Genomic DNA, 24,890 nt, shown 5'->3' with positions numbered 1-24,890 from the left:
TGGTCTCATCTGCAGAGCGCCCCACCCCCGGCAGCTAATCCCCACAAAGCCCCGCGCTGGGCGCAGCATGACAAGCAGGCCCCTGCCGCCTGCAGCTCGGCCGAGCGTGCTCGCAGGGGCCGAGGCGGGATTCTGCGCGGCTGTCACTCTCGCCTTCCGCGCCTCTAATTGGATTCGCAACACGCAGAGGTCAGCAGAAACGCTACGGAGAGGAGAATCAAAGGGAAGGGGCGTCCGGATATAAAGAGAGGCATTCTTCCCGGGCCACAAAGACGGCAGCCCGCGGGGGCGGTGGGGACCCCGAGAGGGGCTGCCCATCTGGAGGGGGAAGGAGAAGGAACGCGCAGGGAGCTGTTTCTCCTGCACCTCCCATGACTTGCTTCCGTCTTGGGCTTGGTCACTAGGGTGGGGTCTGGGTGGCATTCGAGGCCTGCTATAGGGGGCATTTTTTGAATATAGATTTGGGAAAGCTCAGGAATTAACCACAGTGGACCCTGGCGTAATTATCACTGGCTCTCTGGAAGATGCAGCAGGTCTTCCAGGGGCCTGTTTCCTCATTGGCGAAACAGGACACTCCCAGCCGCTATCGGCTGGTGGTGTGGGGCAGGGGCAATTCATGCACCCCTACCCTTCACAACATGCCCACGCTGGTACAGAGCAGAGGTTAGCCTCTCTCTTCAGAAAGCAAAAGACTTCATTCGACCAAATTGACCCATCCCCAGACTGAGCAGAGCCAACAAATGCTACCCTATGCCTTTTTGGCTCATAGGGACCTGGAGGGTCAGTAAGTGTAAGTAAGGAAATGGTTAGAAATCCATACTGGAAAAGGGTTGAGTGTATATTGAAGCCTGTGTGTTCTCCTGTACATAAGCAGGTTCTGTGTGTTCACACACACACACACATAGATGTGGGCAGCACATATACATACATAGATTGTGGGCAGCACACACACACATACACACGTACACACTCATATAGGCTGAGGGCAGCACACACACACATGTGTGATGTGGGCAGCCTGGGACCAGTCCTGCTGCAAAGCAGGCCTTGTTCGCTTTAAGAACATTGGCTACACTGACTCTGGCTCATGAAAGAGACAAGACGCAGACTCAAAGGGAATTTCTAAGAGACAGAAAATCAATGGCCCTGACATCCTAGCCCCAGAAAGTATTTCTCTCAGACATAGGTGCATGCGCACATGCACCCCATTCAGTGTGCACACACATACTCACAAACACCCATTTTCAAGTGCATCTATATGATGTTTGACTTGATATGATATATACATGGACCTAGGAATAAGTAAATCTGTGGGAGGGTGTGCATCTGTGTAGACACGCACCTCCCAGTGCCTGTGTGTACACAGCAGCAGCACACACACCAGGGCACTGACTGCTCTCAATCAAGGATGGACATACATGTTTGTGGAGTACAAAACATATGTTCCAATCTGTGCACGTGATGGCTAATTCAGCAATCATGAGTATGCTCCCCCCTGCACATTACGTGCCAAAGAGACACAAGAGTACACAGACACAAGGGTTGTCACGGCTCACAGTGAGCTCCAGAGTCACCCACTCAGGCAAGGGCATGTGTGCAGCCTATGTCTGAGATGTCCAGGTACACTCATTGATCCAGGGATGCTCTGAATTTGCAGTTGCTGGGGTGGTGGACTGTATGTACACATGGGTACACAAACATGCTCCCAGCAGGCCCAGCACATACGTATGCATAAAGGGCTCCTCTAGGCTGACCCGAGTCTCTGGGGAACTCCCCCAGAGAGACACTTTTGACAGGAGCGTGTGGGGGAGGGCGGCTAAGGGCTGGGGTTGCCAGGGAGACGGCTGTGGGTCTTTAGGGGTTCCCAGAGCTCTCCTGCCTGCCCAAGCAGTACAAAAAATGCCAGCAAGCACTCCTTGGATTTTAGAGTTTGCCCATCACACAGTGCTGGTTTTAGAAAGGGCAGGAGTCTGGTTTTCCCCCAAGGAGTCGGCATAACTCTGATGGGTACCAGTAGGTTTGCAAAGCCCGCAGGGTGGAATCTCTTTTCAAAGGCTGTCAGGAGGCCCTGAGACCAGGATCTGCTGGGGTTACAGGGGCCAAAAAAACCTCTGCAAAGTCCCTAGGCCCCCACCTAGGCCACACCCCATGTGCCCAGCTAACAACCAGAGTTTAAGTAACAGTCGTCTGCTAGATGTGTAGCCTGGAGCAAGTCCTTTGCTTCCCTCATCTACAGAACAGGATGGGAAGGACTGAAGTGTGTCCGTTATTGAGATGCCACCTCACAGTGTAGCCAGGCTCCCTGGAACTCGCTGTCCTCCTGCCCTTGCCCGTTAGACATGGTGAATGTTACCGCCAGTGTTTGCCTGCCTTGCCAGACCTTCCCGCTGCCTGATGCCCGGGTGTCTGAGTGTGGAAGGTGAGGGAGGTGGAACCTTTGTCCACAGATGCTCACAGCTTCCCTGATGGTCCCCAGAAGACTGTGGGGACCAGGTAGAATCAGGGGCTATTCTCATCCAAGATTCAATCTATGGGTAGAGAGAGACACTGAGTTCCAGAGATAAGCTGGGGGCAAAGTGCTTTGCCAGAGTCCCAGATCAAGAGATGCAGGGCCCAAATTTGAACCCTGACTCAGGTACCCTGACTCTGAGCTGCTCCTGGGACACCCACTAAGAGCCCCCTGACAGGAGGACACAAGGCCAAGCCACAGGCACACACGTGGTACCCGCCGCATACCAGGCTTGCTTACACTTGCAGGGACACCATGGCCATGGTATGAGCACGCAACCCTGCTCTAGCAACCTGACCAGGGTCCACCTGTATATCCCTCCCGGAGCAAGACCACCATCCTTCTGTCTTTTGAGTTCACCGGACACTTTTTAAAATCACTATTTATTTATGAGGTAGGGGCAGGGGCACGCGCATGTGCATGCCTGAGTGTGAGTGTGGAAGTCAGAGGACAACTTTTGGTAGTCAGTTCTCCCTTTCTTCCTTGTTGGGGCAGCATCTCTCTTATTGCTTTGGCATTATCTTGAAGAATATGCCCTGCTACACCCAGCATTTTGTATAGGTTTCAGGCGTTAACTTAGGTCACCAGGCTTGTGCAGCTAGCCATGGCGTACACACACAGACACACACACACCATCCTCCTTGCTCCCTGAACACTTTGCTCCTCCCTCAAGCCTTGGGAAGCTGGAGTTACTGTTCTTGCTCTATAATAAGGAAACCAAGGCTCAGAAAAAGGAGCTGCCTGATTGAGTCCCAAGACTGGAAAATGGTGGAACAGGCATCTCTCTTTGTCTCTAGCCCTGTGTCTGCACAGACCCAGGGGATACAGCTGTTGCTCAGGCCTCTCTGCCCCCCTCCCCCCCCCCGCCCACAGGCTCTGGGCCAGGACCATGCAGGGAAGTATATGGCCACTGCCCAGCTAGAACAGAGCAGGAAACTGAGACCAAAGTCACGTTTGTCAACGTGAAGGACAAGAAGGAGCCTCCAGCTCCGAGATCTCTGAGGGAATCCAACTTCAAGCCCTGCCTATGAGCATCTGCCCAGCCACAGACAGTGCCTGGGTCACCTCCAGGACTGGAAGTATTCTAGGCTCTCCAGCATGGTGGTGAGGGGAAGGCGTCTGAAATGGGACAGTGGGACTCTGCCAAGTACTTATCACACACCTATGAGGCCAGCATCACCATGGACCCCAGGGTGGCCAGGGTGTCTTCCCAGGTGAAACCTATACTCCCCTGGGGGAAGACAGGTAGTGAAGAAACATTCTAGAAAACACGTAAGGGCTATCAGTAACATGCTTGCTTCACAAGCTTGAAGACTGCAGTTTGGAGCCTCGGCCGGTATGGAAACAAAGGAAAAGCTGATGGTTGCACACATATCCAGTCACGGTGCTGGAGGCAGACATGGGTAGGTCCCTGAACTAGCAGACAAGTGTCTAGCCAAATGGGTGAGCTCCAGGTTTGGTGAGAGACCCTGTCTCGAAAATTAAAGTGGAGAGCAAATGACATAACTCAGAGGGTAAAGGTACTTGCTGCTAAACCTGCCTGTGTTTGATCCCCAGGACCCATGAACTGAATCCCAAAACTGTCCTCTGACCTCCACACAAGTGACCCCCCCTCTCTCTCACACACACACACACATACACACACATACACACATCCTACAACTATGAAAAAAAGTAAAGTGGAGAACAATTGGGGAAGACCCCTGATATGACCTCTGACCTCATGCACAGGCATGTGTACTCACACATGAATGAGTACACACATACAAAACAGAAAACACATAGCCCATTTGGCTATCTGAGCAAAGAATCGTCCATGTAGAAGAAACACCAAGAAGGAGGGTGGTAGAGGAAGACACTGAAGAAGATGAGGGCAAAGCATTCAGGGCTTCCTGGGTCACCTCAGGACACTGGCCTTGCCCCCTTTCTAGATGAGGAGCCTTGGGTACTCAGAGCAGACGGTGTTCTGGGGAGCCCTCTGGCTGACTTGGATGGATTGAGAGGTGAGGTGGGGGCAGGCGGGTTGGTGGGGCAGGCTTGATGGAACTAGACGGAACATAATGTTGGGCCTCAGGGAGAAGAGGTCAAGGGACTTTAAAGAGGCAATCGAGGGTGGACAGAGCAGGGACCAGCTATGAAGCACCAGGGGAGATGGGAGGGGCCTAGGAGAGAGCAAGGCCGCTTTCTCACATCTGGAAGGGTAGGGGACCACCTCCTGGACTGGCCTCATGGGCATCTCTCGCCAGCTGCTTCAACCCGATGGGAGAGCAATGCCTGTCCCAGTGGGTCCTGTGGGGGTTGGTAGACATCACTGGCCATCAGTGGAGCTTCAGCATGGAACACCCTTGGGGACTCCATCTTAGTTCCAGCTCGTCTGCCCTGGTGGTGAAGCCTGGGGAAGCTCACTGTCATACACCAAACCTCAGACACAGGGAGATGATATCCCCTTTCCCTCTCAGAGCTGCCAAGATGGAGTCAAGTCTATGATTATTGAGGTCATTATAAAGCTTTTTTTATATACTGATGATGAAGCTACAGATGTCCCTGCTCCTGCAGGATGAGTAGAGAACTGTGTTTGGAGGTAATCTCTAACTTCTCCTCCAGAAGCTGTGTAACCTTGGGTAGGTTGCTTGACTTCTCTGAGTCTCCAAATTTTCCCCTGTCAAAGTCTGCTTTATCGTGGATAAAGGATTCAGTAAAAATTTGATGCATTGTGAACTGGAGAGATGGCTCAGCATTTACCAGCACTGGCTGCTCTTCCAGAGGACTTGGGTTTGAAGCCCAGCATCCACACAGCAGTTTACAACCATCTGTAACTTCAGTCCCAGGGGCTCCAACTCTCTTTTCTAACCTCCATAGGCACCAGGCACACACACGGCACATAGACATACATACAGGCACAACTATATACATAAAATAAATACATGAAAAAAAAACATCGTGTGTGTGCACACGTGTGCACCAGGTCAAGGGCTGGATACACACTGAACACCAGACTGATACGTGTTAACTACCTCCAGGGCCTTCAACAAGCAACTCACCAGTAGAGTCCACAAGAGGTACAGACTTGGGAGCACCACGGAATGTAGAGTTTGAGCCCTGGCAGCCTGGCTGTAAAATCCAGGATGGCTTAGAACTCACAATCCTGCCTCAGCCTTCCAACTGCTGGAGTCTCAGACATGCTTCACTGCGCCATCCTCGCAAGCTGTGTTTCCCTGGGCCTCGGTGCTTACGCTTTACAAGCTCCACAGCTAGTGAGCAGAATACTTGCCTCAGGCCCCTGGTCTACGGTAGTGGACAAAGAACAAGAGACTGAAGTGTTCCAGTGGTGTTAGATGTGTGACATGGGGGTGACTGTGGCCCTTTCTTCAGCCTGCAGGTAGGGTGGCAGACATGCCACACACACACATATGCACGCACTCATATACATACACCACATACATGCATGCCACACACTCAGGCATGCATGCACGCACACATGCACACATCATGACAGCCATAGTGAATGGGGACTTGGATGAGCAGCATGAGCCCAGGCTGCTACAGACTTGGTGTCTCCAGGCCAGCTCACCTTTCAGGGGGACCCCCAGTCACAGGCCAGTTCAGTTTTCTGGGGGATTATCTATAGATTGCCAACTCTACCCTCAGCCCTTTATACAGCCACATGGAGTCTGGGCATGACAGCCCCACCCAGCTGGGGACAGCCCTCTTCCCTTCCCACCCAGTCAGCCCAAAGTCCTCTTAGGCCCTTAGGGAACTCTGGGATCACCCCTCCCCACCCCCACCATGAGAGGGAGCACAGCGGAGTGGGGCACTCCACGCTGGACACCGCAGAGGTGATGAGGCACAGGGAACACCCAGGCCAGGGAGGCTGCCGCTGCATTTGAGTCCTAGCTCTGACCTCACAAAGTGTCCAGCAATTCGGCTTTGGTTTTCCTGTCTCTACGACGGCAAAGGCAACCACGTGGGCATCATTAAGATCAAAGTATCTCATAGGGTAAGGCTTGATGACTCAGAGAGCCCCCAGGCTCTGCTGCCGTCAGGCGGGTGTCAGTAAATAAACACAGCACACATGGGAAACGTGTGACCGTGGTGCTGAGAAACCACTGGGCAGGCACAGTGAGGAATTATTACCAGGGGCTCAGCAGGCTCTGTACCTGGAAGGCAGTGAGTGAGCTTGGCGAGCCTCGCGTTCGTGTGCAAGCCTGGAACAGATCAAGTCAGTATCTGGGCATTTTGTGAATCTGTTAAACCAGGCACTAACGGTATAGAATACTGTCCCTCATTCCCAGGTGGATTTGAAGGGAAGAAAGGGACTCCCGCAAACCTTAGCTCGGGATTCTCTTTTTGCAAATTACATTTATTTGTTTATTTATTAATAACTTATTGTACATAGGCATGTACCCCGGTTCACATGCCATGACACATGTGTGGAGGTCAGAGGACAACTTGTGGGAGTCAGTTCTCTCCTTCCATCCATGGATCAAACTCAGGTCCTTAGCCTTAATGGTGAGCACCTTTACCCACGGAGCCTTCACGGAGCCTTCTGGTCAATCCAATTGGGTCTCTTATGGGCTGTGTGGCCTTGGGCAGCTGCTATTCCCTCTTGGGCATCAGTTCCTTCTATAAAGTTTAAAGTTCATACCTGAAGGCGTGGGGTGGGAGGATGGGGAGAAGCAGTAGGGACAGGACTTAAAGACAAAGGCCCCAGGGAGGGGGCACCCCAACAGGGTGGGGCAGAGGCCAGCGCAGGCCAGTGGGCCCTGAGCCAGCTGCTGCAGAGCAATGAAAATCTCTTAACCACACAGCATTGTTAACGGCTCCCAAATCCTGTTGTACCACAGGCTTAGAAAGGCTTAAACTGTTAAATGCATAAACTTCCTCAATAAACGGGGCCTCTCTCGCCAGATCCCGGGCCTGGCCAGATGAAAAGGCAGTGGGCTGGAGGGAAGGGAATGTCTCCAGCAGTTTATGAGCCTGTTGGAGTGTGGTGGAGGCAGCCTGGCCCAAACCTGTTACCCCGGTGCTGTCTGGGTCAGGGGCAGTCGGCACTAAGTCAAAAGGATGACAGAACAGGGCTCCAGGGACGGCCAACCTGAGCCAATGCCCAGCCCCTTATAGCAATGTCATCTTGGACAGCTGCAAAAACTTCTCCGAACTTTGCATTCTTTTTCTTTAAAATGGATGCAACCCATGGGAGCGTGGGGTGGGGGGAGCCATGAGAAACATACTGGAGAGCAAGAAATGAGATATGGGAGGTCATGAGATCATAGCTCCGAGACTGTTGCCTCCATGGGGTCCCATGGTGGCCTTGTCTCTGCTTCTGAATCTGATGGGAAGTTTAGAAAGGGGTCCAGACAGGAGAGAGACACTGGGTAAGTGTAGGCACATATGGGGGAAGGCATCAGTAGCTTCTCTGGCTAATGGGGGCCTGAGGGGGCTTCTCTGAGGACTCGTGACCACCTGGAGTGCATCCCCCACCCCTGGGACCATTCCCACCCACCACTCTCTGGATGGGAAGCAATGGTCCCGCATGGCTCACCATGGTCTCCTTCACCTGGCGGTCCTTCTGGTTGCCCCTCCTTTTCAGAAGTCCCACATCCTAATCCTGAGCTCTTTAATGTCACCCTCATCACTCACTTTTCCAACTCTTTCCTTCCCCAGACCAGGGGTTCCTCAGTAATAGGGGTGGGGTAGATTCAACGTCCCTATTTCTCCGGTTAGGAAGCTGAGATCTTTCCTTCACATGCTGCCGGTTCTCTCCATAGATTTCTTAAGTTGTGGAAGATCCACAGCCAGGAAGGCAGCATGGATCTCATGGCTGTGATACAGAAGTAGAGTCTGGGGGACAGGGACATGGCCCAAGCATGAGGCCCTAAGTCAGGACCCCCAGCACTCATGTAAAAAGCCAGGCGAGGTGCCTGTTCTGTCAGTACTGGGGAGGACTTGCTGTCCAGACAGTCTTGCCAATCATAGACACTGGCTCAAAAACTAAGGTAGACAGCAGCTAATGACATCACTGATCTCTGGTCTTCTTATGTTTGCACAAGTGTGCATGAGTATCAGGACAGGGACACACACACACACACACACACACCATACACAAAGAAGTTGGTGTTCAGGGAAATGTAGAATGGTGGATGAACTGGGGGACCAGAGGGTGGACAAGAAAGGGAAGCGGAGGAACTTGTGCCATCTCTAAGAGTGAGGGCCTTAATAGCTTTCGAGCACCGGCCAGGATCACAACCTTGGCCAATCTGCCCAGCCCTCCCTGCTCCCTAAAGGCTGGGCTGTGTGGTCCTGGTTTGAGCTGAGCCTGGAGGTCTAGAGAGGTCACCCACGACCCTACCCTCCTTCCCCCTGTAGGGGGTCTCCACTCCCACCAGCATTCCAACCCCACCCCATTTCCTCAGCCAACTAGTGCTTGAGGCTACTGCCTCCCTCCTACGCACCCCCAGACTGACCAGGCCACACCGCCAGACTCCCTCAGGACACATTGGGGCCACTGGTCACTCTGAGGAAAGGGCTGGGGTTGAGAGCAGATTTGGAAGGAAACCATCCCAAGGGGACCGCTGCCCCTCGCCCCACCTCTTCCCTCCCTTTGCTAGAGAAGCATTGGATTCCAGGAGAAAAAAAGAAAACAAAGCCGTTGGCGAGCATGCCCACAGGCAGGCAGAACAGGAGGGAGCCAAGGCCAAATGCTCCACCAGGTTGCCCACAATGAGTGTCCACAGCTCTAAGAAGAGTCCAAGACCAGGGACTTCCTAGCTCCGTGCTGGTGACATCTCCTAAACAAATCCAGGCAATGGGGCTTGGGAAAGTTCACCCAGCTCAAGTGCAAGGTATGCATGCAGTCAACCACCTACAGCCCCCATGGGGTGTTAGCACACTGGAAACTGCTCATTTCTACCTCAGAACTCCGCCTGTAGGTGATGTAGGTGATGTGTCTGGGAGAGGGGCTGGACCATGAAGTAAACAAACCCACGGGCTGGGGTGTGGCCAGTGGTAGAGCAATCTTAGAGGCTAAAGGCCCTGGGTTCCATTCTTACCACTGTGCAATACTCTGATTAGTTTGAGCAGGAGTTTTTTTTTTTTTTCTCTTTTTTCCTCCTTTTAAAAAGATCAGTGAGAGCTAGGTGTGGTGGCAAAAGTCTATGATCCCTGGAAGAGGATCATGGGATCAAGATCACCCTCAGCTACCTAACCAATTAGAGGCCAACCTGAGACTTTGTCTCAAAACAAAACAAAAAACCCAACTAGATAATTAAATTAACATTAATGATATGAGTTTGATGGCATATACCTGTATTATTAACACTCGAGAGGCTGGAGCAGGATGATTAATTGTGAGTTTGAGGCTAGCCTGGGCTATGTGTTTTTACAATGTGTAAATACTTGCCCGTATATTTGGAAGGCTCTCCTCCAGTCTGTTAGCAAGGGCCCTCCCTAGTGATAAATCCTGGGAAAATTTAATTTTCTCCTTTTTGTTTATCAGTGCTTTCTACAATCCTACACATAACCCCGAGTGCCTCTGTGATTAAGAAGAAAGTTATTGTTTCTTCAAAATCAAAAGCTCATCGGGAGAAAATATCAACACACACCCAAGACAATGTTTGTAAAAGTCCCCTAGTTCTAGCTCCTCAAACTGCGGAGCGCTGGCTCAGCACCACAGCTGCCTCTCTAAGACCCAGATTTGCAGAGAGAAAACAGAGAACAGAGCAGTGGCTTGCCCAAGGTCACAGGGTTAGCAGGAGGTTGGAAGGGAAGCCTCTAAAGCCAAGGTCTAGAGAGGCTAGGGTCAGAGAGGAGCAGGGCTGGGCAGGGTGTGAGGCAGGGAGGCCGCAGGCTAAGCCTCACTACTAAGCGGGCGGTTTGACTGGAGCCAGCCAATCAGTATTGCTGCATGCTGGCAGCCATGGTGCTCACCTGGGGTCTGCCAAACTACTGTAGAGGGAAGAGAGGAGGACAGAGCTCCCAAAGAGCTAGAAATCCAACTGGGAAAAGAGTTGAGGTGGGGAAAAGAAGGCAATCCAGAGAAACCTAAGGCAGGGCACTTTATAATTGCAATGGTAATACGCCAAGAGTCAAAGAGATGCCCCACTGGCACTGGGTGGGAACTACAGAAAACACCTGCTTGCCTCTCAGCAGATCTGCTAGGGACCCCCAGGGTGGAATCCTGGGGTAATGGCTTCTGTGCAGGGGTCCCCACCTGCTAGATGTATGCAACAGAGGGCCCACATCCAGCACTCAACAAATCAGGAAGAGACAACATCTGAGGTGTGTCCGACCTGGGGTTCACAGTCACACTTGCCCTAGGATAGTTTGAATGTATTTGTATTTTGTCCAAATTTATATCTGGACACAGTAACAATGAACTTACTTAAAACAGCATATAATTTTTGGAGGTTTTTTTTTTTTAATTAACTTAATTGCACAGTTTAACTTTGTAGATGGCAACTTTATGTCACCGTGTTAAAAGGATGGACACACCAGCCCACCAGCCTGCAGTGGCATCAAGAGAACTAAGCCATGCTTTGGTCCCTAGACAATCTGGCAGAGCAATTCATCACCCTGAAATGCCACATGCTGGGGTCTTTATTTACATAGTCCCCTCCACTCTCTCCTCTCAACCACCCGCTACTGCTTCCGGACCAATGCCAGCATCACTTCCTCCTGGAAATCCTCTGAGATCCTGGGGCAGAAAGGATGCTCTCCTCTTGGTGGCTCAAGGTACCTCCCGGGTAGAGCTCATCACAGGCAGGACTACACTCTGCACGCTACTCCTCTGTGGAACTCACTCTGTAGACCAGGCTGACCTCGAACACACAGGGATATTCCTGCCTCCTCCTCCTGAGTGCTGGAATCTGAGATGGCCCCCCCCCATGATCCGTGCTGGAGTCCCAAGTGTGCTCCCCATGATCCGTGCTGGAGTCCGAGGTGTGCCCCCCATGATCTGTGCTGGAGTCCGAGGTGTGCCCCCCATGATCTGTGCTGGAATCCGAGGTGTGCCCCCCCATGATCCGTGCTGGAGTCCCAAGTGTGCTCCCCATGATCCGTGCTGGAGTCCGAGGTGTGCCCCCCCATGATCTGTGCTGGAATCCGAGGTGTGCCCCCCATGATCAGTGCTGGGAACCCAAGCCAGGACTTAGTATATACAATAGGCAAGCACCTTACCAACTGAGTCACATCTGCAGTCCTAAACTGCAAGTATTGGGGTTCCTCTGGTATCCTTAATTTGGGATGGTCTTCCTGGGTCATCTTGGGAAGACCCTTAGCAGCTCAAAAGACATCTTTTCCAAGAAGCGTTCCTTCTTGGGGGCAGGGCTTAGTCCAACAATCTCTGCCACCATGTGGGATCTCCTCTGGACTCCTTCCGGCCCGTGACTGGTTTATCTGATTGTTAACCTTTCCCTTCTCTCTTGCCCCATCTGCCTATACAGGCTAAGTTCTGGAAAGAGGTGGCAGGGGTCTGAACGCTGCTGGCTGCTGGCGTCTGTGTGGCTCACTTCTGCATGGCCCAGGGGACAAGTATGCACGTGACCCACAGTGGTACTCCACCCACCTTTGTTCACTGCAGGGCTGCATGGTATACAGACAGTGTGCAATACCTGATGCTAGAATGGCTGGTTTCCCCCTAAGCTCTGCATACAACTGGCTCCAGAGGAAGTGGATCAGACTGAACCCATTTAGCCCTTCATTTTTAAGTCACTCACTACATAGAGCATGAGAGTCCCTTTGTCCTCATGAGAGCCCACGACTACTCACCTGCCAGGAAGACAGCAGCCAGCCTCATCTTCTCAAATCAAGAGACTAGGAGAGAGTTTTTCTCCCGTTGGATCGTGCTCGGCTGTTGTGATAGGAGCGTCGGGGCTGCGTCCCTGGCACCGGGCCGCCCGCACGGCTAGCTTTACCCGAAATAATTACACTGAAACTGTATTCTTTTAAACACTGCCTGGCCCATTAGTTTCAGCCTCTTAACCCATTTCTAATAATCTATGTAGCACTACGAGGTGTGCTTACCAGGAAAGAGCTTAACCTGCGTCTGTCTGGAGTGGGAGAACCATGGCGACTCCTTGACTCAGTTTCTTTCTCCCAGCATTCTGTTCTGTTTACTCCACCCACCTAAGGGTTGGCCTATCAAGGGGCCTAGGCAGTTTCTTTATTAATGAGAAATCACTCCCACATCACTGGGCTGATAGGAGGATCTTCTCTGAGCCCTCTGGTCTCCTCCCACCCTTAGACTGAGGCTCTTGGGGTGGGGCTGGGGCTAGGTCTGTGCTCATTTCAGCTTTCAGCAGCCCCAGGATGCTCTGGTCAAGCTGTGCAATGCCCTGCCTGCCTGAGCTAACAGTCTTAGGACAGAATCATCAAGGCTGCTCGCCTCAGAGACACGTGACCAGGCCTGGGGAGGGAGGGGAGCCATATCTAGACACCCGTGTTTTCAACTGTTTGCCAGCTGTTTCTGGTCCACAAGAAAAGCCAACAACCCTTAAAAAGGATGAGAGAACACTGGCTCATCACCCCCAATGTGAACCATGGCGCCCATCCTACCGCACCACCGCATTTGGGTGCCTTTCCCAGGCTACACAGCAGTTAGGTTCCTGTGATTGTTAGCTATGCCCCAGTTGTTCCCTGTGTTTGTGCAGTGGCCAGGGTAGGCTGTGCCAAGCCAGGGCTGGGTCTGGGGTGTCCTGCTGGTTCCAAGCAGAAGGCAGCCAGGGCTGGGCATGCCCGCCCTCATCTGCAGTTTCACTGCCTTGAAAAGAAAGCTATGACCCTGACCTTGAACCCAGGAACCTGCCTTTGGTCTCATGCTGTATTTTAATTTTGAGACCTCTACACAGTCCTGGGTGTCCTGGACATCACTATGTAGACCAAGCTGGCCATGAACTTACAGAGATCTGCCTGTCTCTGCCTCCTTAGTGCTGGGATTCAAGTCATGGGCCACCATGCCCAGTTGGCCACTTGCTCTAATATGAGGACCGTTCCGGGCTTTTGAAACCTGGGTCTCTGTGAGCCACCCTCTGGACCATAGGCTGATTCCAAGGACTCACACTGAATGAATGTGGCAGAGATGATGGGATGTTACTTCTAAGACTGAGTAATAAAGATGCTGGCCTTGGGCGGGGGCAGGTGCATGGCTCATTTGGTAAAGTGTTTGCCTTGGAAGCATGAAGATCAGAACCTATGTAAAAATTCTGGGCTTGGTGGTGCAAGCTTGTCATTCTAGTGCAGGGAGGTGGAGACAGAAGAATCCCTGGGGCTCACTGGCTGGCCAGCCTAACCTAATTGGCCAGTGGGAGGTTCTGTCTTAAAGGAAGCGGATGTTTCTGAGGATAATACATGAAGTTGTCCTCTGACCTGAGCGCTCATGCACACACATTTGAATCAGTGTATACACACACACACACACACACACACACACACACGCACACACACGACATTAGCTTTGTCTTGGGTCCTCTCTCTGGATGATCCCAGGTGCATGTTGAGAGGCCGGGTAACAATCTCAGGAGGGATCAAGGAAGAAGACCCCTCCCTGGGCAGCTCAGGATGCCACTGAAGCCCTAGCTGGCAGCAGCCAGAGGCAAGCTGGACCACTTCTGTGCCTCTGATCACCACTAGTTGTAACCTGCTAAGTTCTGGGAGGTTCTGCTAAGCATCAGTAGATAAATGAAGGTATCTCCTCGGCTGAGCACTTTCAGATGTCAGTTTCTCCCATATCCCCTGGACCCTCAGTCCCAGCTAGACCACTCAGTCCTGCAATATGGGTCCAGCTGCCCTGGACCCTCAGTCCCAGCTAGACCAGTCAGTCCTGCAATATGGGTCTAGCTGACTCAAGCCCTTAGGCCTTTTAATCCATGCAGATTCATCCTTTGGAAGTTCTAAGTCCCCAAACAAACACATTTCTCTTCCCAGATACCCAGAGAGATACCCAGAGGCTCAGCTATCACTGCCTCTGATATCTCCTGCTATTTCCAGCACCCTCCTGTGCCCAGCTGTGCTGCAGTATAAGCAGTTCCGAGGAAACCAAGTGCCGGGCCTCTGCCTCCAGCCTTAGTTCACAACAGATCTATTCCCTCTTAGAACTGGGAGACCCAAGAGGGTGGGGCTGAAGCTGCATTCCCTCTGGTATCACATGAGGCTCAGCATAAGGTCTGATACAACACAGGCTCTGGGAGAGATTGATGAATGAATAAACAACCATTGTGAGCTATTGGTCCCTGCCCCATCTCTGCTCTCATCTTCCCAAGGATGTGAAACTGAACCTGTGGGCTTAGCGATGTAGCTCAGTGGCAGAGGGCTTGCCTAGCATACCTGAGATCCTGGCTCTACTTTAGTGCCTTAAAAATAAACAAATACAAACAAAATAAAAAATAATACAACAGGGGGCTAGAGAGATGACTCAGTGGTCAAGAGCACCGGGTGCTTTTAGCGGAGGACCTAGTTTCAGTTCCTAGCACCCACACGGCTGTTCACGACTGCAACTCTAATTCTAGGGGATCTGATGCCCCCTTCTGGCCTCTGTGGGAACTAGGCATACATACAGCACACAGATGGGCAGGCAAAACACCCATATGCATAAAGAAAAACAACTACAACAGAATGTGTTGCCTTCCACATAAAAAAACTAGTCTTTGCCCCTAATTTCTCCATTTCTTTTCCTGGGAAGAGGAAGCTTCCAGGTAGCCTTTGACCTGTCTTGGGGAAGCACACGCTGGCTGCAGCCTTTGTCCCCTAGCACTGTGACACTCCAGCGCACGGAGTAACCCTCTCTGAAACTGCTGTGGCTGCTTCCTGAGGAAACCACCCCTCCAGGAGAAAGAGAACACTGGCTAACTAGTCGTGGTGGCACACACCTTTAATTCCAGCACTCAGGAGGCAGAGGCAGGTGGATCTCTGAGTTTGAGGCCAGCCTGGTCTACAGAGTGAGTTCCAAGAGGACAACGAGGGCTACACAGAGAAACCCTATCTTGAAAAAAATCAGGGTAGGGGCACTGCCTACTAGTGTCAAGAGGCTGGAGGGAGATGCTTAGGAAGAGTGGATTTTATCAGAGGATTCTATTTCCATTCCCAGGGAAACATTCTCCAGTCTTGCATAGCCTCTCTCAGCCTGGCATTTGGGACATCCCAGCACCCCCACCCAACCCCATATTCCGACGGGAAATACAAAAGGAAATGACACCGTAGGCTCCAGTCCCTTGTGTAACAACCACTGAGCGCAGCCCAGCTAACTTTTCGTCACTGTCGCGTTTAGTGGACTGCCATGCACTACCCGCGTCAGCATCAATGCTAAGCATTTTACAGGCTTAGTTCTTGACTCTCCACACCCTATGAAAGATGTCTTTGCACTTGGCCAAGGTCACTGGGTTAATGGGGGGGCGGGGCTGCATCTGGAAGCAGGTTTAGTAGCCTTCTTGCCAATCTGAGGTCCCTCCTGCAAAGTTCTTATGCTTAAAACCACCTTCATGATTCTTTGTCCTACGCACACTTGTTCAAGATGATGCCCCCCCTAAGTGAAACAACCACTCCCAGTGGTTCCAAGGATGGGCTCTGGAGCCACATCCCCTGAGTGAGACTCTCCTGTCTCCTGATAACTGTGCGACCTTCCTGAGCCTCAGTTTCCTTCTCAGAAAACAGTACTTTGTCCCTTGACTATTTCACGTGAGTTGTGAGTCCTATGCATGTCTGACACATGGTTAAAAACAGTCCACAGTGAGGCCTGGTTGGCCAGCACTTGCCTCATCTCTGAACTGCAAGTGACCGTGAATGTATTTTGGCCACTGGAATGAGCAGAGCTGTAAGGTGTGGACTGTTCCAGGTAGCCGCATGGTGACCTGTTTTTAGCCCACCACAATCTCCCTTTCCATCTGCTGTGATGACAGCAATATTCCAAACAGGGGCTCCTCTATGGCTCAGTTCCCAGGGGAAGGAATCTCAAACTGGTAGCATGGAGGAGAAATAAGCATTATTGTCTCGTCTGGCCTGTAGAGACCCAGAACAAGCTCTGTGGATGCTAAGATCTAACAGTCATTTATCATGTCTTACTCCTTTTTTTAAACATAAAGCCCCATCACTTCCACAAATGAACAAGGAAAAAGCACCAACCACCATCCGAAGTAATCACGCTATAATTAAAACAAGGCCCCTGCATTCTCTTACTCCCCAGGGCGTCTGTATGCGTATAACTGTTCCATGAACACAACCCATTGTCCAGGAAGTGCTAGCTAAGGGAGCTTGGAAAGCCAGCCACGGAAAGCCTTGGGGTTACCCCAGACCTCCTCCCTTGCTAGTCAGAGCCAAATCACCATACCTCTGCAGGGCCCTGCCCCATTGCCCCTTACCTCTGCAGACGGTGCCGTTCTCCACAGCTTCGAAGCCTGCCTTGCACGTGCAGCGGCCGATGGGCACCAGCCATTCACCGTCCCCGTTACAGTAGAGTTTGATGGGCACGTCCACTTCCTCCGCATTGGGGATGCAGCTGCCCCGAGCAGCCACCAGGGAGGTGCTCTCGGCCCCCGACAATGTCTCCTGGAAGATGGCACCATTCTGGATGATTCTGGGACACTTTCGGTAGAATACACGCACAGCAATGAGGGACATACAGCCCCCGTAGTCCTGGAAGGCCAGGTAGAAACCGTTGCGGGAAACGGGACCAAAGCTTCGCACCTCGGTGTTGATTTTCATGACGCGGCCACCCAGATCCACCTGGGAGAAACTTTCGTCGGCCGCAATGGTGTCTACCTTCACCCATGGGTTCTCCATCCAGTTGGGGAAGGTCTTGGTGGCTAAGTCAAAGTCAGCCTCATAGTAGTAGAGGTTTAAGGTCTCCTTGCAGGAGCCGGGCACGCTGGGAATGCTGCTGCAGTCACGTACTGAGAACTTCATCTCCACGTGGATGCGGTGGGCGCCACGGCGCCGGATGAATTTGGTCCGCAGCCAGTTGTTCTGGCTTGACTCAAAGACATTGCACACCTGGTATGTGCGGATAGTGTTCATGTTCTCATCGTAGCCACTCACCTCTTCCCACTGCGGGCGAAACACCAGTCAGACGGGGAAAGTGGCACTTGGCCACAGCAAAGACCCCATCTGAAGTGGGGGGGAAGGGACGAATATGGACTCTGCTTTGGGGACCCCTCCAGTCTGATGATGGAGAGACGTTTCCATCTGATGAGGGGAGACACAGCCTCAACTTCAGAGAATTCCCCAGCCTAAGAGTGCCACACCAATCTGATGGTGAGAGGTACCATACCCTCTCTTGGTATTTATCCCCTAGTCCTCATGGGATATGTGGCTCTGACCTGTTGCTAGCAGGCAGGGACTTGGAAGGGGCCCACAAGGAAGGAGTGCTTTCTGGTGCAAGGAGACAGCTTCATGCATGGGGGTGGCGGGTGGGGGCACAGGGACAGGCCACTGGGAAGATGGGGGATGGGCACACATGACTACTACTTGCTTGGTGGAGGAGAGGAGACAGAGCCTCTGCCACCCTCAAGAGTTCCCTGTCAGTGAGGGAGATACTATCTTTGCCGTCTGGAGACTCCCAGTCTATGGAGGAAGATGGCCTATACCCTTACTGGTCGAGGGTCACGGGGAAGCCAACAGCAGCTTCCCTCAGAGGCTTGCACTGCCTGAGCTCTTCTCTGGGAATTGGTGCCTGCTGGTACCTGGAAGGAGCTAACCTCCTTCCCTGTCTGGAGAAGGAGCTCAGAAACCTTCCTGAGTCCCTTCCTGAGCCATTACTAACTAGCAAGACCCTCTAAGTCTCCATGCTGGGTGGGCCGGATTGCCTGTGAGCAGATAGAAGAGTATGGGAGCCAGTCATTTCTGCAGACTCAGGCAAAGATCATCTCCATGGCTGGGCCTCTCCATGTCCAATTCTATGACTCTTTCAAATGCCCTTTGTTCATTCTCCCCCCCGCCCCGCCGTGGTGCTGAGGATAGAAGGAGGGACTTGCACACACCCCACAAATACTCTGCCACTGTACAGTCCCAGTTCTCACACACCCTCAAACATCCGGGCCTGTTCCAGCACCTGTCCACAGCCTCCTGTGTTTGCATTTACTGACACGCCCTGGGGACAAGGAACACTCAGCCTTCTAGGTCTGGTCTCCCCAAAGGATTGGAGTGCTAAGGCCACTTCCTTCTCTTCCTCTGTGCTCCCTGGGGTAGGGCTGGTCCTCCCACTTAGGCCCGGCCTGAAGCTAATGCCGGCACAGTGTCTCATTCTTTGGCATGATTCTCACACTTAGCATGTGAGCTCCATTTTGCAGAAGGGGGGGGGGGTGAGACCAAACAGGTGAGGCCACCTGACTCAAGTCACAGAGTCTTGGTCCTGTTCCCACGTTGCCTCGGACTAAGCACTGTTAACATTCTGCATGCGCCTGGGCAATCCTTCTCCCCTCCTTGGGCCTTGATTTTCCCATTTGTCAAATGGGACCATGGGGATGGCAGATGACCATGGAGATGTCAGTAATCCTTGAACCATCCTGTGCAGAACTTGGAGGGAGCGAGATGCTGTGAAAGGTACATGCACAGGGGAAGCCAGAACCAGGGCTTGCTGGCCCAGCCTCTACCTCAATGGCGACTCTGAATCTCCCTACATCGCATTTAATTTTTTTTTTCCTTTGGTGGCACCATGTGACAAAGTCAGCCCCTTGTTACAACCGCTGCTCTTCCTCAGAACTTAATTAGAGCACTTAATTAGAGCACTCTGCCTTTCTCCCCTCTCTCTAATTAACATGCGGAGGCCCTGCAGCCCAAACACCCCAAATAATTGCGTCCGGGGGCCCTGCAGCCCAGCCTGGCCTCATTACTGGCAGGGTGGGGCCGTGGGCCCAGCAGTCTTCGCAGATGGAAAATTGGTGACAAGAAAGAGCCACAGAAAGAAGCCTGACCCTGGGGCCCTGCCTATTGAGAGCGAGGCCTGAGGGGGGCGGGTATGGATCCCTAGGGCTGCAGCTGAGTCCCCTTGGAAGACTAGAGTGGGAAGTGGGGGATGGGCTGTAGGGTCCAGGGCCTCCCCAGAGACCATGGGAGGGCGAACGGTAAAATTGATGGTGATGATGGTGATGATGATGATGATTACCGCTGCTCTCTCTCGGGGGCCAGCCCATGCCAGCCTCTGTGTTATGCTCTGGGGGAAGCCTTTGGTAACAGTGGTGAAGGCCACTGCTTCACAGGTAAAGAAAGCAAAGTTAGACAGGCAAAGGGCTACCCACGGACTCAGCTGACAGGTGGAATTGGGACGGCGTAGGGAGAGACGCTGACAGGTGGAACTGGGACAACGCTAGTGGGAGAAGGCCTATCTAGCCTCATCTTCCTCTCAGGGTACTCGGAGCAGACATGGGCTCGGACCCTACCCGAGGGATGTGATAAGAACTCAGGGAAGGGATGGGGATGTAGATCAGCTGCTAGGGTGCTTGTCCAGCAGGCCCAGGACCCTGGGTTTCACTTCTAGCACGGAACAGAACCGACCGTGGTGGTGCACACCTGTTTTCACAACATCCAGGAGGAAGAGGCAGGAGGAGCAGAAGTTCAATGTCACCCCTCGTTACACAGCTAAGTTTGCAGCCTGTGCTACATGAGACCCTTTCTCAAAACAAACATAAGAGAACCCAGGGATGTTCACTCGGGGGATCCTTGTGTTATGGAGATCCAGAGTTGGAGTGGCGAGGACTGGGTCCCTGATACAAACCTGAGCCCCAGTTGAGGTGCAGCTCAGTGGTAGAATATAATTATAAGGCCCTGGGTCTGATTCCTAAGCACCAGAAACCAAACCACAATTAAACCACCATGAACCCCTTCATGTGAAGTTGTCAGGCCCCAGCAGGTGGCTGCATCTCTGAGCTTCTGTACTGGAGATGACACGTAAAAGGTGTGGTCTCTAACCCAGAACAAAATCTTACGCGGTATACTTCCTTCTTCTGAAATGGGCGCCATGCGAGGACCTACTTCTCAGCCTCCCCTGGGGAATTCTACAGGATGAAGGCCAAAGTGTCCACATGTTGTCATGGGAACGGGTACTCGACCAAGGGTGGGTGGGATGGGGTGGGTGAGATGTGAGAGGAGAGGGGCTGGGATATGAGGGGATGTGCGAGGCATCGGTAGACTCTGGGGCATGCTGGGAGCCAGCCAAGCAGGGTTTGAGGGACCAGAACTCACCCCTGATGGGGGATGCACCATCCAGCCCAGCTCAGCCGTCGCCGTGGTAGAATCCATCAGTGTTTCTGTGGGAAGAGCAAAGAGTCACCACCCGCCCCACCTCCCAGTGCTGTCAATTACTCTGCAGACCCTGGGACCCTACCCTTTAAGGTTCTTCCTTACAGCCACTTGTCCTGTAAACCCAGCCTCCCTGTTCCACATTACCCCTTACTCCAAACGCCTAGCCAATCGTTAGAGCCCATTTTTCTGCTGTATTCCTCTCTCTACGGTCATCCCCATTCCCAGCTAACCACATCTCACCAACTCAGTAACTATCTTGCTCCATCTTTCCTGGTAGAGGGTCTTTTTCTTTCTTTTATTCTCCCTTCTTTCCTTCCTTCCTTCCTTCCTTCCTTCCTTCCTTCCTTCCTTCCTTCCGGTTCTAGTTAGGTTTTTTTCTATGTAGCCTTGGCTATCCTGGAACTTGCCTTGTAAACCAGGCTGGCCTCGAACCCAGAGATCTGCCTGCCTCTGCTTCCCAAGTTCTGAGATTAAAAGTATGAGCCACCACCACGTAGCCTGGTGGAGGATCTTAATCTAGCGTTCTCTCTTCAACGTTTCAGAGGATCCACCACCAATCCCTCAAATTTTTACATCAAAATTCAACCATCTATTTGCTTTCCAGTTTGTCTCAAAGGTTCAGACACTGAAATGACAGCCTTGGCGGGGGGTCTCTCTTCAACCTCTGGAGATCCATCATTTGCCTGACTGGCCTCAGGACATAGGCCATGTTGGCACCCTCTGTCTCATCCCGGAGTCCCTCCTCCAGTGTTTAGCCAGCTCCACCCCAGGATGAGACTCTGAAGAGGAGAGTTAAGGACAGACCTCAGAGTGTGCTTGCCACTTGCTCTATGGGGTTCCAGAGACGCAAACCAGTATCAGAACCAGTAGCTGGTGGGGAAAAAAAAAAAACCACCCAGCTTAAAGTGAAAGAGATCCATGGGCCCTGGAGATCCCGTTAATCCCAGGTCGGAGTCAGTATCCTTCCCTTCTAGTCCTTTCCTACCAAGGGCTGTCAAGACTGAGCTGAATTATAACACATGGAATGGATCTACACAGATGCTTTCAAACACTCATTCAACAAATCCATCTTAATGTCCGTTATATACCAGGCACTGGCCTATACTGTGGGACCATGGTCTTGTACCCTGTAAAGATTTGTCACTCGTACTGGTTTAATAAAATGCTGATTGGCCAGTAGTCCAGCAGGAAGTATAGGCAGGGTGACCAGAATAGAAGAATTCTGGGGAAGAAGAAAGGCTCCGTCTACAGTTGTCACCCAGATGTAGAGAATGAAAGCTGAGAATGCCCCACTGATAAAACGTACCAAGCCATGTGGCTGACAGAGACAAGGATTATGGGCTAATATAAGTTATAAGAATTAATAAAAAGCCTGAGCTAAGAGGCCAACCAGTTTATAATTAATGGGGGCCTCTGTGTGTTTCTTTGGGACTGAATGGCTGCAGGACTGGGTGGGACAGAAACCTCTGTCAACAGGCCTAGGTACCACAAGAGAGAAAAAATGACTCAACCGCAGGGAGGCCAGTGAGATGGCTCAGTAGATAAAGGTGCTTGTTGAACGACCTGGGTTCAAGCCCTAGAACCCACATGAAGGTGGAAGCAGACAGCCAGCTCCATAAAATTGTCCTCCAACATGTACATGCATGTAGAGGCATAGGTTAGCCCCGTCATGCACATATGTGTATATACACATACTAACAATAAGTAATTATTTATTTTAAAAAACCCTACAACAGAGCACTTTATAGACTAGAGATAGAGAGGAGGATGAGTCAAATGACTGTGAGGGAATAGGCAGAGAGCTCTAACTCACGGCTCCACACCATCTATGACAGGAGACATACTACTACATACCACCCAGGACAGGAGACATACTACTACATACCACCTACGACAGGAGACATACGACCACACTCCAATTCTGTGCCCAGAACAGGCATCATTATTCAGTACCCACATCTCTGTATCCAGTGCAGGCATCACTAATCAATCTCTATACTCTGTGGCCACTAATCATTTCCTCTGCAAAGTTCCAGGAAAGGGAAAAACAGACCATCTGAGGTGCTTGCCTGATCTGGCCTAGTAGCCCCACTGTAGAGAGAGGGCATCTGGACCAGTGGGAGAGGACTGTACAAGAGTTGGTGAGGGACTGGGACACACAGCCGTCTTGCCTCTTAACCGCTGACATTCTAGGCACTTGGTCTATGCGAGATGCGATGCGCCGGGCCGGGGAGGGTCCAAATGGGAGGGGATGAGGGTGTGAACTATGACAGGGCGGTGGCTAAGGAGGGTGGGAAAGGGAGGAGTGTCTGGGTGGAGGTGACCCCAGCCAGACCTCTGAGCTGACAAGAGAGGCTGCAGAAGAGAGCCTCATGACCGCCCGGGGCTCGAGTTTGTGGTCACTGTGTCCTTTTGCACTTGAGAGGGGGTAATTGGGGGGAGGGTGCCAGGGACAGTGGGAGCCAGTGCCAAGGGCATCCTTTTGATGGCAAATTGGGGGGAAGTTCCATTGTGCAGCTCTGGAGCTGAAAGAAGGTTCCTTTTCACACTCGAATGCTACAGATTCTTCTTCCTGGAGAGAACAAGGGCTGAACTTTTAACCTGTTTTCTCTCATCGGACTCAGCCAGAGACGCGCCAAGCTGGGCTCTCAGCCTGGACCCTGTAAGCAGCTGCTGGGGGCAGGGAGAAGGGAGCCTCTCCTGGGACAGAGTGGGGTCGAATGGGAGGCCAGCCCGCCAAGCAGGTGGCCCCACCCCTTGGCTAGATTCCTGGGCTGACCCCAAGGAAAAAGTACTAGAAGATTCTACAGCTTAGAGGAGGAGGAGCTGGGAAGTGACGATGTAAGCTCAGACCCGGGAGGGTACGAATGACCCTCCACGAAGCACACTGTAAAAGTTGGGGCTTAAATATGACTCCCCAGAAGTCCTGGACCCTGTTCTTCCACCACTGGCCAAGTAGGGTGGGAACCTGCTAGAAAAACAAACAGGAGGGTGGCTGCACCCCAGGAAAGAACCAGAAGGGAGTAAAAGGTGCAGGTAGGGTCCAAGTGGAGCCCTGACCTGCTCTTCCTTCACCTGGCTTTGCCTTAAACCAGCTTTCTAGAAACTGTGGCCCCCTGGGCTCTGACATGAGGGGACATATGGCCGTTCTCCCCCAAACCCACCTTGGTTTTTTTAATTCTAGTATCTCTTTCTACCCTTTGCCTGTGCAAAGGGAAGTGAGCAGCAAAGGGACTATGACTGTGTGTGTGTGTGTGTGTGTGTGTGTGTGTGTGTGTGTGTGAGAGAGAGAGAGAGAGAGAGAGAGAGAGAGAGAGAGAGAGAGAGAGGATTTCACCCCAACTGAATTAGCACTCAGTTCAGGACCAGCAAGAAGACTCCATTGAGAAAAATAGTTGCCACCAAGCCTGATTGATGACCTGAGTTTGAGCCTCAGGGCCCACACAACAGAAAGAGAAAACTGACTCCCGTGAGTTGCCTTCTGACTCCCATATATATACTGTGGCATGTGTTTATGTATATCACATGCACACTAAATAAAAAAGTTTAAATGTAATATCTAAAAAAAAAAGAAGAACTCACTATATTATCCAGGTTGGCTTAGAATTTGCAATCCTCCTGCCTCTGACTCTGCCTCCTGCCTCTGACAAGTGTATGCCACCGTGCTTGGCTGAGACCTCAATTTTAACATAGGTTCTCTCTTATGCTGGCTAGCCTTACAATTTTGTTCTCTCTGTCTCTCTCTCTCTGTCTCTCTCTCTCTTTCTTTCTCTTTCTGTCTCTCTCTCTCTCTCTCTCTCTCTCTGTCTCTCTCTCTCTCTCTCTCTCTCTCTCTCTCACATTAAACCCCAGGGCTTTGCACATGCTAGGCAAGCACTCTACCACTAAGTTATATTCTTAGCCTTTTTTGTATTTTCAAAGGTTTTGTGATAGTTTCCCAGGCTGGCCTTGAACTTGAAATCCTCTTGCCTTAGGTTCCCGAGGAGCTGGGATTATTGGCATGTGGAACCAAACCTTGCTAAACTTGAGTCTTTCAAAGCTCCATTTCCCTCACCTGAATTTCTTCTGGGTATGGACAGGGGGTAACCACGAGGGGAACAAGTCAGCCATGGCCCATACACTGTAGGTCCTCAAGGCATAAGCGCTGACCATTGCCTTC

The 24,890-nt window shown here is 51.9% G+C and overlaps 1 protein-coding gene across 4 annotated transcripts in view; it reads right to left on the bottom strand.

Moving 5' to 3' along the window:
* Window positions 1-24,890, bottom strand: part of Ephb2 (EPH receptor B2) — a 184,793-nt gene that overhangs the window by 101,326 nt on the left and 58,577 nt on the right. For all 4 annotated transcript variants that reach the window (XM_050155797.1, XM_050155803.1, XM_050155809.1 and 1 more), the window contains exons 2-3: window positions 20,672-20,736; window positions 16,855-17,539 (exon numbers count right to left, since the gene is read on the bottom strand). In XM_050155797.1, the coding sequence (XP_050011754.1) occupies window positions 16,855-17,539; window positions 20,672-20,736 (750 nt within the window). The remainder of the gene's footprint in view (window positions 1-16,854; window positions 17,540-20,671; window positions 20,737-24,890) is intronic.

Source organism: Alexandromys fortis, unplaced genomic scaffold (assembly GCF_014885135.2).
Source record: "Alexandromys fortis isolate MF-2015 unplaced genomic scaffold, M_Fortis_MF-2015_v1.1 scaffold_26, whole genome shotgun sequence".
NCBI classification, from domain to species: Eukaryota; Metazoa; Chordata; class Mammalia; order Rodentia; family Cricetidae; genus Alexandromys; species Alexandromys fortis.
Note: the sequence above shows the minus strand (reverse complement) of the source record. Positions and strands in the feature narration are given on the sequence as shown.